The sequence below is a fragment of the Suricata suricatta genome, chromosome 16, assembly GCF_006229205.1.
Source record: "Suricata suricatta isolate VVHF042 chromosome 16, meerkat_22Aug2017_6uvM2_HiC, whole genome shotgun sequence".
Classification (NCBI taxonomy): domain Eukaryota; kingdom Metazoa; phylum Chordata; class Mammalia; order Carnivora; family Herpestidae; genus Suricata; species Suricata suricatta.
Window position 1 is genome coordinate 33,596,706 of NC_043715.1, and position 17,203 is coordinate 33,613,908.

The 17,203-nt window shown below is 39.3% G+C and overlaps 1 protein-coding gene across 1 annotated transcript in view; it reads left to right on the forward strand.

The window, feature by feature from the left end:
* The window catches only part of N4BP1 (NEDD4 binding protein 1), a gene marked incomplete at its 5' end in the record, with an annotated part of 51,533 nt that overhangs the window by 15,306 nt on the left and 19,024 nt on the right, over nt 1-17,203 (forward strand). Inside the window, one exon of the mRNA XM_029924247.1 lies at nt 13,600-15,284. Coding sequence (XP_029780107.1) covers nt 13,600-15,284 — 1,685 coding nt within the window. The remainder of the gene's footprint in view (nt 1-13,599; nt 15,285-17,203) is intronic.

The window sequence follows — 17,203 nt, forward strand, 5'->3', positions numbered from 1 at the left end:
ATAATATTTCATAAGTACTAATATTCTTTATCTTAAGTGTCCAAAAAGAACCAAGCTAAAATTACATCCGGGGCGCCTGGGTGGCTCAGTCCATTAAGCATCAGACTTTGGCTCAGGTTATGATCTTGCAGTTCTGAGCTCGAGCCCCACATCAGCTTCTCTGCTGTCAGCGCAGAGCCTACTTTGGATCTTCGGTCCCCCTCTCTCTACCCCTCCCCAGCTCCCACACACTCTCTCTCAAAAATAAATATGTAAAAAATAAAAATTAGGACCAAAGCTCTCAATAATGACATATCTTGTTATACATCTACTTTTAAATTTTTTATTAAAATTAGGAAGTAAGCAGTAATCAAAAAGCATGAAATCTTGGCTATTTGCAACTACATGGATGGAATTAGTATTATGCTAAGCGAAATTAGAGAAAGACAATTATCCTATGACTTCACTCACATGAGGACATTAAGGTACAAAAGAGATGAACATAAGAGAAGGGAAGCAAAAATAAAAACACGGAGGGGGACAAAAACATAAGAGATTCTTAAAAATGGAGAACAAACAGGGTTTCTGGAAGGGTTGTGGGAAGGGGAATGGGCTAAATGGGTAAAGGGTATTAAGGAATCTACTCCTGAAATCATTGTTGAACTATATGCTAATTTGGATATAAATTTTAAAAATAAATTAAAAGTATTGGGGGGCGCCTGGGTGGCTCAGTCGGTTAAGCCTCTGACTTCGGCTCAGGTCAGATTTCACGTTTGTGGGTTCGAGCCCCGCGTCGGGCTCTGTGCTGACAGCTAGCTCAGAATCTGGAGCCTGCTTCTGGTTCTGTGTCTCTTTCTCTCTCTGCCCCTCCCCCTCTCATGATCTGTCTCTCTCTCTCTCTATCAAAAATAAATAAAGCATTAAAAAAATAATAAAATTAAAAAAAAAAGTATTGGGAAGTAAGGAGTGTACCAAACTAATATATGCCTGTGATTAAAACAAAAAATCAAGAAGTACGGAGGGTTTTTATAGGAAAGAAGAGCATTCCCTTGCTCAGTCCCTCCCCAACTTCCTAAAAGCAATTACTTTTTACTGTTTTTAGCTGTTTGTTTTGATGGTTATCTAAATGATTATAAATAACATACTGCTATTTCTTATTAGTTTTAGACATTGTTCACTTTCTTCAAGATAAATGAGGCCAAAACTATCCCCATTTCCCCATTTGCAGTCATCTGAATATTTGTGTTTTGTCAAAATTCTGGTAGTGAAATCCCAGTGCCCAAGATAATGACGTTAGGAGGCGGGGCCTTTGGGAGATGATTAGGTTGTGAGGCCCTCATAATGACAAAACCTTCGTAAATGAGGCCCAAGAGAACTCCTTCCTTCCTACCCACGTGAAAATACAACCAGTCTGCACCCTGGTAGAGAGTCCTCACGGGACCACGGTGGCACTCTCACCTTAGACTCCTAGCCTCCAGAACTGTGAGAAATAAATTTCTGTTGTTTTAAGCCACCCAGTGTGGCATTTTGTTATAGTAGCCTGAATGGACTCAGACACCAATATAGTCATCTTGATTTTAGCTGAAGCAAGAAACAGGGTAATTATGATATAATGTAAATATTACTGTAAGGTCCAGTACTGTATTACATTATGTTTTCATTCTGATACAGCTTATAATTTTTCCTGTAATTTATCTGTCCTGTTTTCATCTACTTAAGAAATATGATTTAAATACATCCCTAATATGATACAAATACTCCTTTCTATCAGCTATTCATTGAGCCTAATTTTTGGGAGAATGCCATTTGAGCCACATTCCCTCTTCCACTCAGCTACTTTCTCAGTTTGTTTGCTGCACAGCTATAGTCTTTGGACTTCTTTTTGCCAGTCTTGGATTGAATTTACTGATTAATGTCATCTTTATTTCTGGTGGCCTTCATCTTCAAATAGTTTTTTAAGAAAGCAATCCATGGGACTAATTTTCTTAGCTTTTAGGATGTCTAGAAATGGCTTTAAAGTAGATGGTACAGAATTATGGATTGAAAATCATTTTCACTTAGAATTTGAATGCACTGCTGTCCTTTTTTCCCTCAGTCATCCAGATTTTCTGTTGAGAATTTCTGACATTCTGATTGTCATTCTTTTGTACATGCCCTGTTCTCATCCTGCCCCCAGGACATTTTTCTTGTAGGCCTTTAAAAAATAGTCATGCTTGGGGAACCTTGGTGGCTCAGTTGGTTGTGCATCTGACTCTTGATTTTGGTTCCGGTCATGATCTCACAGTTCATGAAATCAAGCCTTGTGTCGGATTTTGTGCTGATAGCATGTAGCCTGCTTGGGATTCTCAGTCTCCCCACTCTCCCACTATCTCCCCTCTCCCCCCAATCTAAATAAATAAATAAATAAATAAATAAATAAATAAATAAACTGTTCAAAAAAACTAATCATGCTTAGATATTCTGTGGACCCTTTCAAGATGGGATCTCTGTGCTTTAGTTCCCAAACAAGATTTGATGTATTCTTTTTACTAATATATGAGGTGTTGTGTATTTTAGCTCCAGGAAGTAATTTCTGTCGCTTCTTTATTAAATGCCATTCTAACTTTTTTGAAATGTCAGTTACTTGAATTTCTGATATCCTGGATGGACCCTTAAGGTTTCTTTTTCCTCATATTTTTCACTTCCTTGATTTTATGGTATTTTTGGAGAGATTTCTTCCACTTTGTCTTTCACTTCTTCTGTGGACTTTTATTTTGGTCATGATATCCTTAATTTACTAGTACCCTTATTCTGATTATTTGTCTCCTTTTTTAGCATCTTGGTTCCTATTAAATGAATTCATTATCATCTTATTGAAGTTTTCTTCCCTACCCTGCATTATCTAGTTTCCTCCAGTTTTCCTCTGTTTTATGTTCTACTTTATTGGTTTCTGTCTTTCATATTTGAGATCTTACCCTGATATGGGTGCTTTTTTGTTATATACAGAATCTGAAAAACCAGTTGGAGGCCTTGTGTCTTGGCAGGATCTGTTGATAGGCTGGCTTTTCCTTGGATCAATTCATGAGTTAGCCTCGTCTGAGGTATTTGTAGAAGCCTTTTATCTGGAGAAGAAACCTCTCCTTTTCAGATTGGCTAATAGTTGCTGGCGTCCCATTGAATGGGATGATCAACTTTTTCTCAGCCAGTGGCTGCACAGTATTCTCAACAGTATTTGACTCATGTGAATTTAGCCATGCATTCACTCAGTGCTAAACAAGCGGCATTATTTAAATATTAACAGACAACAAGGAGGTTCTGGTTTTGAGTAAGATAGAGCAAGTGCTCTGTACCCTGTTACTCGTACTGAATTAGCTATAAAACCTGGACAGAATGCATGGAACAGCTATATGAGGACTCTGAAAAGTAAAAAATAGGCAGACTGAGGAAGAAAACCATAACACGGATCTCCACAAAATCAGTGGTGAGTTTGCCATGTTTTCCTCTTTTTCCCCCAGCCTGAATTCAATGCAGCTCAATCTGCAAGTGGAAATAAGCACCAGGGCATGGAGAAAGCAATAGGAGAAGCCATCTAGCTTGGACTCCAGGGACAGAAGGGGGAGCCCCTAATAGCCAATGTCATGGTTTTTCATTCTAATGCACATCAGCTTCCAAACAATCCAGTGATGGTGGCAGTGGGAGCTGGTAGGAACCAAAGTTCTAAGAGAGAACTTTCCTCTTCAGTTGGTGAGGGTGTGGTCCAATGGAGGATGGAGCCAGCCTCATTACTTTCTGTGTCCTCCGGATGACCCAGGCTCAGCTGCAAAACTGCAGGGCAAAGTGGGGTAATCAAAGCCCTAGCTTTCTAACTGGAGGGCTGGAAAAAAAGAACTTCAGGGAACAGGAGAGCACTAGAAAGAGGGAGGAGCTCAGAAACGTGACTCCATAAAATTTGTTGATGACCTTCTGGGTTTATCCCTAAACTATACGTTTGGATATACTTTTGATCAGCATAACAAAAGACTTTTGAGAGGTGAACTAACAGAAAAACCACTAGCTAGGCCCGGACCTGGCCTCCAGTGGGTCTGATGCATGCAAGTGGGACAGATACAGGTAACACTGCAGAGACTTTACACACTGAAATGATACTACAATCATAGCTTACTGAACACGGGTTATAGCTTGCAGCCTAAATCTAACTAGGCCAGTTGCCTGCTAGAACAGAAGTATTAACCTTCATCATAGGATTTAAATAGGACTCAGAATCTCATAATATTCAAAATGGCTGTAGTACAAAATTACTTGGTATGTGAAGAACAAGGAAAATATCAGCTATCATGAGAAAGGAAAATATCAGCTCTTAGAAGAAAAAACCGCAAACACCAATATCAAGGTGGCAAAGACGTTAGAATTATCTAACAAACACTTTAAAACATCTATTACAAAAATGCTCCAACAAGCACAAATACTCCAAAAACTAATTTAAAAATAGATTTAGTAGAGGAATAGAATATACAAATAGAGGAACCAAATGGAAAGGGTTAGCACTGAAAAATACAGAAACCTAAATAAAATTTCACTGGATAGGCTTGATTTTAAAATGGAGATGACAGAAGAGTTCGTGAACTTGAAAGGAGACACAGGTTCTCTAATTTGAATGAGAGGAGACAAAAGAGCATGGCATTAAAAAAATTTTGGAGAGACAATGGCTGAAGACTTCCAAAATTTTATTTTAAACATAAAATTTAGGAAGCTTAGTGAACACAAACAGAATAAACCCAAAGAATTCCATACCTAGACATCATACCTACAGCACTGAAACTGAAGACAAATTAAAACTTATGAAAGCATCTAGAGAAATACACATCTATAGGAACAGCAATTGGAGTGAGTACAGGTTTCTCATCAGAAACCACAGAGGCTGGAGAAGTGGCACAGTATTTTTCAAGTGGTGGAAAAAAAGAACCAAAAATTCCTTATCCAGTGAAGTTATCCTTCGAGAATGAAAGTGAAATAAAGCATAATAAAAATTTTGGGTTGAAGAAAAACTAAAGTTGTGAAATCATTGCCAGAACCAGTAGCCTTCTCCAAAATAATTGGTAAAGGAAATTCTTCAGACAGAAATGAGAACCATCTGGGTAAATGTAATGGATTACTTTGTCCTCTTGAGTTCTTTAAAATGAGTTAAGGGCTCAAAACAATTTATGGTATTGTCTGATGGGATTTCAAATGTATATCCATATAATTTATGAGATAGCCAAAACATACATACAAGGGAAGGCAAAGAGACTAGAGACCAAGGGTAAAGGATGATGGTGGTGTTCTAAAATTTGTACCCGCAGGATTTTAAGTTAGAGAAGTGACTGAATGATGACCAAGAGAAGTCAGTGCAACTGAAAGAAGATTTTGATTATGTACATTTCCCCACGCTGGGCTACAGGTAACAGGGCAGGTACAGGAGCAAGGGGGAAAGGAAGGCAAGGCGACAGGATAAACAGTTTAAGATGGGCTAGTTTGGATAATTTCAGTGGGCTTCCAGACCTAGAGACTGCTCTTAGTTGTCTGTTTCCTGGCCTGGACTTGCTACAAGGGAGGGGAAGTATTGGGTTAGTATGCGAGTTAGATAAGGAGATGGGTGTGGGGCACAACACTGGATCAGGCAGTCTGCACAGGAAAGGCGTGCTCCAAGCAAGCCGCCCACCACTGCTAGAGATTGGCTAGCCCCAGAAGATTAAGTCTCTATTCAGGTCTGAAAGTCCTCCTATGATGTCAACACATCGTAAGATATAAAATACAGAAAACATGATAGTCCAGATGGTAAGGTTTATCCATTCTTGAAATGATAAAGTACTGACTTTGAAGTAGATCAATTATGTTATAATTGATAGCATAACTACTTTTAAAACTACCAAAAGAGAGAGGTGGCTGAGCCTAGGTGGCTCAGTCATTAAGCATCTGACTCTCGATTTTGGCTCAGGTCATGATCTCACTGTGTGAGACTGAGTCCCACATTAGGCTCTGTGCTGACAGCAAGGAGACTGGGTGGGATTCTCCCCGCCCCCCATCTCTGGCCCTCCCCCCACTCACACGTGCTGAGTCTCAAAATAAATAAACATAAAAATTTTCCATCAATAAATTATAATACTAAAAAATGTTTGTATACAGAAGAAGGCCAGATTTGGGGGCACGTGGTGAGTGAAAGGAATTAAAAATAGGGAACAAACAGAAAATAAGTGGTGGACTTAAATCCAAACAGTAATTTCATTAAACGTGAATAGTTGAGCATCCAACTTTTGGTTTTGGTTTAGGTTATGATCTCACTGTTTATGAGATTGTGAGTCCTACATCCAGCTCTGTGCTGACAGTGCAGAGCCTACTCAGAATTCTCTGTCTCTGTTCTGTCTTTCTGTCTCTCTCAAAATAAACAAACTTAAAAAAAATGGCAAAGTCCCAAACATCTCTTCAACAACAACAAAAAAGTGACTAGTGTAAACACACCAATTGAAAGATTGTCAGAGTGGATTTAAAATATATATATAACCAAACTGTATGGTGTCTTCATGAAAGTTATTTCATATACAAGGCTACAGGTAAATTAAAAGGAGGGTAAAACATACTGTGTGATTATTAATCAGAAAGAACAAAGATGAGGTGGCAGTATTACTGTCAGACAAAGCCTTCAGAGCAGAGAGGATTATGTACATAATGAAAAGAGGATCCATTCACCAAGAAGACCTAAGGGTCCTTAAATGTATATTATATTCCTAATAGTAGAGCTGCAATATATATGAAGCAAAACCTGGGAGAACTGACAGAAGAAATGGACACAGTTACAATTGGAAACTTCAGTATTCTCTTTCAACAATTGACAGAACCATCAGGCAATCGGCAAGAATACAGAAAAACTCAACATCATCATCAACCAACTAGGCTCAAGTAGATGTTTAACACTGCCCAGCAGCAGAGAATACATGTTCAAGTGCCCACAGGATATCTATCAAAATAGACTGTATCCTGGGCCATAAAACAAATCTCAACAAATTTAAAAGAATTGAAGTCAGAGGCACCTGGGTGGCTCAGTAGGTTAAGTGTCCGACTTCAGCTCAGGTCAGAATCTTGTGATTTGTGGGTTCGAGCCCTTTGTCAGGCTCCCTGCTGTCAGTATGCAGCTCACTTCGGATCCTCTGTCCCCTCTCACTCTGCCTCTACCCCACTCTCACACATGCACACTCACACTCACTCTCTCTCAAAAATAAATGTTTTTTAAAAACGTGAAGTGTGTTCTATGATTACAAAGGAATCAAACTAGATAGAAATCAATAGCAAAGGTAACCAGAAAGTCTTCAAATATTTGGAAAGTACACACTTTTCTGGTATTGAATAATTTCAAGAGAAATTTTAAAAATAAAAATAAAAACTAAAAATGAATGTACATACAACACATCAGTATCTGTGGAATGTAGCTTAAAGTAGAGCTGAAAGAGAACCTTTTTTTCCCTTTAAGTTTATTTATTAGAACGCACCAGCAAGGAAGAGGCAGAGAGAAAGAATCCTAAGCAGGCTCCACACTGTGAGTGCAGATTTGGACGCGAGGTTTGAACCCGTGACCTGAGTTGAAGTTGGACACTTAACCAACCTAGCCCCCTGGGCACCCCCTGAAAGAGAAATTTGTAGCATTACTTTAGAAAAGAATAAAGTCTTAATCAGTAGGCTTCTACCTTTCAAAACTACACAAAGAGGAGCAAAATAAGTGTAAAACAAACAAGAGGAGACATAGCAGAAGTCCACAAATTTGAAAACAGAACGATAAAGAAAAATCCATGAGATTACGAGCATGTCCTTTGGAAAAAAAAATTAAATTAATCTCTTAGCAACCCTGAAGAAAGAAGACATAAATTACTAATATCAGGAATGAAACAGGGTATCAACTGTAGACCATGCAGACATCAAAAAGATAGAGAAAACCAATAAACAACTTTATGCATATAAACTTGACAATTTAGATGAAATTGGTTCACTCCTCAAAAAGTACAAACTACCATAATGTACCCAACATGAAGTAGATAATTTATATAGACATAACAGCTCTTAAGGAAATTAAGTTAATGACTTGAAAATTCTTGTAGAAGAACTCTCCAGGCCCAGATTGTTTCACTGGAAGTCTACCAAATGTTTTAAAAAGAATTGAGGCACCTCGGTGGCTCAGTCAGTTAAGCATCTGACTATGGCTCAGGTCATGATCTCAGCATTCATGAGTTCCAGCCCCACATCAGGCTCTGTGCTGTCAGCTCAGAGCCTGGAGCCTGCTTCAGATTCTGGTTCTCCCTCACTCCTGCCCTTTCCCCTCTCGCTTTCTGTCTCTCTTTCTCAAAAATAAAATATATTTTTTTAAAAATTTCTTTTTAAACTAACATCAGGGGCGCCTGGGTGGCTTGGTTGGTTTAATGTCCGACTCTTGATTTTGGTTCAGGTCATGATCCCAGGATTTTGGGATCAAAGCCCCACATTGGGCTCTACACTAAGCATGGAGACTGCTTAAAGTTCTCTCCCTCTACCCTTCCCCCATTTGCATGTGCATGTGTGTGCTCTCTCTCTCTAATTAAAAAAAAAAAAATTCTATACCATCTCTTCTAGGAAATGCAAGAGAACACTTTGTTCTTCACTAGTTTGTTACTTATCCTGATGCTAAAACTAGGCAAAGATAGTAGAAAAATGGAAAACTACAGGCTGAAGTCCCTCATGAATATGGTTGCAAAAGGTGCAAAAGATGTTAATAAAATATTAGCAAGTATAATTAATTATAAAAGATTTATACATCATGAACAAGTGGCAATTATTCCAGGGATACAAGGCTTGCTCAGTATTCAAAAATCAGTCAGTACAACCTGCCATATTAACAGGCTGAAGAAGTAAAATCGCATGGTATAGGTTGTTACAGTAAAGCATTTCACACGTTTCAATACCTGTTCATGTTCCATATAAATAGGAATGCAGGATAACTCCTCAACATGATTAAAAAAATATTTAAAAATCTAACATCATATTCAAAGGTAAGACTTTTCTGCCTATGATCATGAACAAGGCAAGAATGTCATCTGTGGCCACTGTTCACAACAGTGTTGGGAGTTACAGCTCGTTTAAATAAGGTAGGAAAATAAAAGGCATAAAAGATATTTGTAGGTGAGATAATTGTCTGCATAGAAAATCCCAAGGAGTCTATAAGAAAAAAATCCTGGAACTAGAAATAAGTTCAGCAAGGTTCCAGGATACATGATCAAAATCAGTTTATTTCTGTTTATTAGGGAACACATAGAAATAAAAATTAAAATAATAGAGTGCCCTGTTCAGTCACTAAAAAAATGGAATATTTGGGTGTACAAGGTTTGTATGTTAAAAACTAAAACACTGATGAAAGAAAGCGAAGATCTAGAGAAACAGAATTTGTTGTTGCAGAAGACTCAGTCTTCTGTTCACTTCAAGTCAGTGTGCAAGTTCAACACAATTGCTAATTCATTGCTAAACAAAATTATTCTAAAATTTATATGGAAAGGCAAAGGAACTAGAATGGCTAAGAGCAATTTTTAAAAAAATAACAATATTACCATAAGACTTGTAATTACAGTAATTAAGGCTGTGTGGCATTCATTGCTGAAGGGCTAGGTACCTAAACCAATGAAACAAAACAGGGAAACCAGAAATAGCCTCACACAAGTATGACCAACTGATTTTTGACACCTGCAAAAGGAATTAAATAGAGAAAAGACAGTCTCTTTCCAAGAAGCAGTGTTAGAACAATTAGATATCCATAAGCAAAAACATGAGCGTCAGCCTGAATCTCACATCTTATATAAAGACCAACTCAAAATAGGTTGAATATTTAGACATAAAACTTCTGGAAGATAACATGGGAGAAATCTCTGGTTCTTGGGGCTTGGTAAAGAAAAAACCCAATAAACCGGACTCCTTAAAATTAAAAACTTCTGTCACAAAAGACAAGAATGAAAAATCCCCTTTAGACTAGGACAAAGTATTTGTAAGCCACATACCTGAGAATGGATCAAGAACTCCCAACACTGAACAGTAAAACCCAAACAACCCAGTTAGAACATGGACCAGAGAATTGAGGTCACCAAAGGAATATAGATGGCAAATCGCACATGCAGAAGATGTTCAACATCACTTGCCATTAGGGAGATGTAAACTAAGACCAGGAGCAGATACACTACATTCAGCGTGGAGCCCAATATGGATCTCAGTCTCACGAACCACGAGATCCTCACCTGAGCTGAAATCAAGAGTCTGACGCTTAACCAATCAAATCACCCATGTGTCCTACACCACACTCTTTAACAGCTCCATTAAAAAAATAGTACCAATATCAAGTGCTGGCAGGGATGAGGAAAAACTGGATCTTCGGGATCACATCCACTGCAGGTGGGAATGTTAAGTGGTACAGCTATTCTGGAACACCATTTGGCTGTTCCTTTAAACGTGTAAGGATGCAGGTCCGATCGGGCCCTCACCACCGGGCAGTCCCAGCCTTCCCAGAGCCGGTGGAGGCGCACCTCCGGGGTGCAGATGCGCCTGGCGGGGGCCTAGTCACACCCCACATGGGGCATCCTGGGCCCACTCTGATTGGTCAGTGCTCCAGATGGTGTGATTGGCTCCCACAACTGCCAGTGTTGATGGGGGGGGCAGGGATTGGATCACTGTACACCTGTCGTCATTTCCTATAACGCCCCCTCCCAAAGGCATAAAAGGCCCTGCCCTGCCTTTGTTGGGGGCTGTCTCCAAGTGGCCAGCGGGTCAGCTGGAGACTGTGAGCCCGAGCTCAAGCTTGTAATAAAGGCCCTTTGCTTTTGTAGGCGTGACTCGGGCTCCCTAGCAGTCTCTGGTGCTTGTTTTGGGGTGATTTGGGGTGGTTTTAAAAACTTGGGCACAACACATGAATTTACCATACGGCCCACGTTGCACTGTTGGGTTTGTCCCAGAGAAATGAAAAGTCCACCTGAAAACCTGTACATAATTGTTCGTAGGTTCATTTGTAATAGCCCCAAATAGGAACAACCGAAGTGGCATTCAGTAGATAGGTGATTAAAACATATTTTTTTATTTTTCTTTTTAATGTTTTTATTTACTATTGAGACAAACAGCATGAGAGGGAGAGGGGCAGAGAGAGGGAGACACAGAATCTGAAGCCAGCTCTAGACTTTGAACTGTCAGATTTAACTTAATTAAAATTTAATTTTAAAAATGTTAAAATACATATATATATAGTTTGTCCATACCGTGGAATAGTACTCAGCAATAAAAAGGAATGAACTGTTGATAAACTCAACACCTTGGATGGGTTTCAAGAGCATCATGTTGAGTGAAAAAGGTCAATCTCAAAAGGCACAAACTGTATAGTCCTATTTATATAAAATTCTTGAAGTCACAACATTCTTAGAGACAAAAACAGTGGTTGTCGGCATCTTAGGGATGGTGTGGGTGGAAGTAGGGGTAAATATGACTATAAAGGGTCACATGAAGGTAATCTTCGTGGTGATGGAATAATTCTGTATCTTGATTGAAGTGATATTTACTGAAGTCTATACACGTGATAAAATGGCATAGAACAGTATACACACCATATCAGTGTGAGTGCCCTGGTTTGGTACTGTGCTGTAATTAGGTAAGGTGTAGGTGGTGATTGGAGAGAACTGGGTGAAGAGTATACAGAATTTTCTCCTATCTTTGCAGCTTCCTGGAAGCCAATAATTATTTCAAATTAAAATATTAAAAACCTCAAAGCACAACCTAAATGCAGCATAAGTTCAAATGGTAGCAAAATGTCCATTTGGAGGGTTCAGGGATGCGGACTTCAATATTTAGCACCCTGCTTTTGCATCCAGGAAGGAAGGATGTTTGGTTACTATGTTTTGCGTGTTAACACAATTACAGTGTTACCCAAAATATGCAAACTGCTCTCTACCCAGCACCAGTATCTCCATTCTTTACCACCAAGCCCACAGACAGCCCTGTTTACATACAGGATATAAGGCAGCAAAGGTCTAATGACTGAACATGCTACTGCTTAGGTCAGACTTCTCTGTGGCATTTTGCTCATGTGTCTGGAGTTTTATCTATTCATTAGGGATATTATAGTTCTTTTTTTTTTAATTTTTTTTAATATTTATTTATTTTTAAGAGAAAGCGAGACGAGCACGAGCTGGGGAGGGGCAGAGAAAGAGAGAGGGAGACCCAGAAGCCAAAGCAGACTCCAGGCTCTGAGCTGTCAGCACAGAGCCCAACGATATGGGGTTTGAACTCCCCAATCCCAAGATCATGACCTGAGCCAGAGTCTGAAGCTTAACCGATTGAACCACCCAGGTGCCCCTGGGATGTTGTAAACAACATCTAAATGTGTAAACCCAGAATGTGTATCCATTTGTATCTAAATTCTAACTGAAGCCCAGTGGCCACTAGTGTAACAAATGTGTAGTAGATGCATGTTGGCAAAGCTTCATTGTCCCCGGTGCTGGGCAGGCTGAGCTTTTCAATAGCACCATTTGGGGTAACGGTACTCTTATGGGTCAGGTATTGCCAGGCTTATTTCTTAGAAATGTTTTTTCAGAAATAGTTCACTGATAATTAAAGAGTTGTTAATTAGTAAGCACTAACTAGATGCAAGACAGTATTGTCAGAACTTTATTATCTGATCAGATTTCCTGAAAACATCTGGTATTGCACTGCCCTCTCTTTTACAGTTGAGGACGTGGGATAGAGGGGAGGTATAACTAGACAAGGCCCCCGTCACATGGCTGGGTTCGAGCCCAGGAACGGACTTAACAGGTGTATCCCACCATTCCTGTGCATGTGCGTACAAGTTTGCTTCGTTCACACTTAGGCCTCCATTAACAACCTAGTTGCTGGAGAACCCAGGCCCTTTCTGACCTCATTGAGGCCTTGTTTGATAGCAACTTTACCAGAGACTGGAAGAACTCCGTTTTCTGTCTGAGAGTGGCAGTACTTTCCCACATTCTCTGGCTTTTTATTTTTAAAGAGCTAGACAGTTTGGCCTTTCTGTTTTAAAGAAAACGAAAGGCATAAAATTATATAGGGTATTCCTTGTTCCAGCTAGCTGGAAAATATATATATATTTTTTTTAATGCCTTCCAAAAAAAATCAGTTTGTTTTATCTGGAAACTAAGGGCAGTAGTAGCAAAGCAAAAGTCAAGGTTTGTTGAGTAAATTGTTGGACTTGATTTCCATATCTCTTAATTATGTCTTAGTACCAATAAATGCCTAGTAGCAAGCAAAAATGTTTGTTGCTTATAGATGTAAATAAGTTGGCTTGTCATTTTCCACTCTGCAGCTAGGCAGACCCCAAAGATCACATTGCAATACATTATTGAAAATGTTACAAATACCTGCCTTTTACATTTAACAGGCAAAGTTTTCAAGCCCAATGAAAATGACTAAGCAACTTATATCTGTTATCTTAAATCTTTTTTTTAGAACATGGCGTTTTCCCCTACGTTATTACCATGTTTTATGTTTTTGATTTTTGTACAGCTTGACATTTGTAATTACATGTATATCATGATGTATGCTATAAAGACCTTTTGTAAATGGATCTCCTTTCTTATGTTCTGTTTACAGGAATATATTAAAGGAATCTGTGAACCTGAACTAGAAGAAAGAGAATGTTATCCTAAAGCCATGCACTGCATTTTTGTTGGGGCACAGAGTCTGTTTCTGAAGAGCTTGATTCAGGACACGTGTGCTGATCTCTGCATTCTGGACATTGGTCTGCTTGGCATCAGAGGAAGTGCCGAAGCTGTGGTCATGGCTAGGAGTCACATTCAACAGTTTGTAAAGCTCTTTGAGAATAATGAGAACCTACCCAACAGTCAGAAAGAATCCGAGATAAAAAGGGAATTTAAACAATTTGTTGAAGCTCATGCAGACAATTATACGATGGACTTGTTAATTTTGCCCACCTCCTTGAAAAAAGAGCTTTTGACACTCACACAAGGTGAGGAGAATTTATTTGAAACAGCAGATGATGTTATTGAAATTGGAGATGCTCAACGAACAGAGTTTACACAGAACGCTGCCACAGGGCTGAATATTTCCAGAGATGAAATTGTTTTGCAGGAAGATGGAAGAAATAAGGCTGGCACTCCTGTTTCTGAGCTTACAAAACAAATGGACGCGGTCTTTTCTAGTTCACAAGATGTACTTTTTGTTCCAATAAATGGTCTAGCCCCAGATGAAGAGGCTCTTTCCAAAGACAGAATTTGTCACAAAAGGAGATTTTCTGATTCTGAAGAAAGGCATACAAAGAAACAGTTTTCTTTGGAAAATGTTCAAGAGGGGGAGCTTTTACAAGATGGTAAGACATTAGCTGGAAGTGTAATCATTGACCTATCCGATTCTTCTGCTGATCCCGAAAATTTAAGTCCCGATGTAAAGGAGACCACTGAGGAAATGGAATACAATATTCTTGTAAACTTTTTTAAAACCATGGGCTATTCCCAAGAAATTGTTGAAAAGGTCATTCGGGAGTATGGGCCGTCTACTGAACCATTATTGCTCTTAGAAGAAATTGAAAAAGAAAATAAAAGATTCCAAGGAGACAGAGAATTTTCACCTGGTACTATGTATCCAGAGACCAGCAGAACCAAAAATAAAGGTGTTTGTACCAGCATAAGTGAACCTACAACTGATTCCACTCCAAAGAAAACACAAACTCACACGCAGCAAAATATGGTTGAAAAGTTTTCTCAGTTACCATTCAAAGAATCAAAACCATGTACCTCAAATTGCAAAATTAATACTTTCAGAACAGTGCCAATAGAACAGAAACAAATCTGGAGTTCAAGCCAGAATTATATTTGTAACATGGACCTTGAAACTGATGGCCTTTTACCCTCTGTTGTCTCTTCAAGTCCCAAAGAAGTTGTCAGTTTTGTTTCCAGAGGCGCTTCAAGTCACCAGCCCAGAATTCCAGTCTTTCCTGAAAATGGTTTGCAGCAGCAAGCAGAGCCCTTGCTTCCAAGTAATGTGAAGTCCGCCTGTGAAAACCGTTCTGGGTGTTGCAGCTCTCCACAGCCTAAGCCAAATTGCCCGCCCCTCTCTCCACCGATGCCACTGCCCCAGCTCTTACCTTCAGTTACCGACGCAAGGGTGGCGGGACCGTCTGATCATATTGATTCCTCAGTTACGGGCGTTCAAAGGTTTCGAGATACTCTGAAAGTACCCTACAAGCTCGAGTTAAAAAATGAGCCGGGGAGAACGGATTTGAAGCACATTGTTATAGATGGGAGCAATGTCGCAATTACGTAAGTCCGCTCTCTGCAAGTCCTGTTCCAGTTGTAAATAGGGCCCTGCTCAGTGTCTCACAGTTACATGCAGGTACAGGAACTGCCCTGGGCATCTTTCTAGTTGATCTGTAGGCTTAACCTGGGGGGGGAAAAACACAAAAACAAACCCATGGAACAGCTGTTTGGAAGGCTGTGTTACTCCATCTTCTGGAGTTGGAAACTTTGCTTTCCCCTGCTGAACCTATATTTCTGAAGGCAAGAGTTAGAAAACTTGTCTTTGCACTTCACATTGCCTACAGTGGTAAACAGCATAGAGACTTTTAAATCATTAGGTGTCTTTTTTTCTCTCTCTCTCTTTTAATCATGAGGTTCTTAACACCATGAATACCATTAGTTTCTGAATACAAGGATGAAGCTTAAAGCCAAAAAGATTTTTCTGTCTTTTTGTGCTACAGTATGCTAGGGCTTTAGCCAACAGTGTACTGATAATGGATGTGATGTACTTTGTTGTTATTTGTTGATAGAGTGATGGTGATTTCCTAAGGAAATTCATCAGTTTGAGCTACTTTTTGGTCTTCCGTTCTTTTAAAAGCCTGTATATTTGTTTTTAGTAAAAAGAGTTAAATGATCATTTCTATTTCACCTGTCTTGGAATCCTCTACAGAGGATGTCTGTGTGTCTGGTAGAGTCTGCCCCACTGTGAACGTGCTGCTTCACCTTGTGCAGGTTCCTGCCTGCTGAGTTTCACTTACTGCAATCTGTTGCCTTTTGTCCTGCTCTAAAGGTCATCTATATCATGCCATTTCAACAACTGCTAGGTAGACGCTCCAGTTTTAAAAGTCAGTCACTCCATTGATTTTGAAGAAGTATGCAAGGTTTGGCACTTCAGGTGGCTGTCATTTCATGAAAAGAGGCACCTGGACTGGGATGAAAATGCTGAAGTACTCTTCTGAATGTTGGCAAATGTGTGTGTGGCCTCTTTCCTAGGAGTATATATATATTTTTTGTTTTGTTGATTTTTTTCTTAGAATTTTCAAACAAATACAGAAAAAGGTAATGGAATGATTCTCTTTTTGGATTTGTTTGGGATTCCCACATGCCCACCCCCCACCTTCAGTAGTTCTCAGCTTTTGGCCAGGCTCCCTTTGTCTGCACCTCCACCTGCCACCTTTCACCCATGTAATTTTGAAGTAAATGTCAGATGTATCACTTTATCCATAAATACTTTAATATGTTTTTTAATAAGGATTCTTTTTATTTTTTGAAAGAATTGTTGATGCTGTATTTTGCTGTCAAAAGAAAGAGAAGAGAAAGAAAAGTCCCAGCATTTCCCATGTTAAAGTTTGAAGATGGGCTGGAAAAATACGTAATATATTTGTCTTCATTTCTAAATAATACTGTTTGTTGTTACTTAACTTTGCGTTTTGGCAGTTCTTTTGGGGAAACCCAGCAAATGGCCCAGAGCTGCATAGCATTATCTAAGTAAAAATGTAAAGTGCAATTTCAGTCACCCACAGTCCAAGCCCAGTACCAGTTCCTCATCGTGACGATTTCTTGAGCCAGATTATGATATGAAATTTAGGTCATGATTGTGAATAATAATCCTTTTTCATTTTTTAAAGTTTTTATTTCTTTTTGACAGAGAGAGAGAGCAAGTGTGGGCTGGGGAAGGGCAGAGAGAGAGGGAGACAGAATCTGAAGCAGGCTCCAGGCTGTGAGCTGTCAGCACAGAACCTGACACTGGGCTCAATCTCATAAACTGAGATCATGATCTGGGCTGAAGTCGAACATTTAACTGTCTGAACCACCCAGATGCCCCCCTTTTTCATTTTTTAAAGAGTGATTTCCCAAGTTGGTGTTCAAAGACTTACAAAATGCAAATTAATGTAGAATGAGCAGTGATATTGACATTATTTAAAAACCTTTTTGGAGTAGTA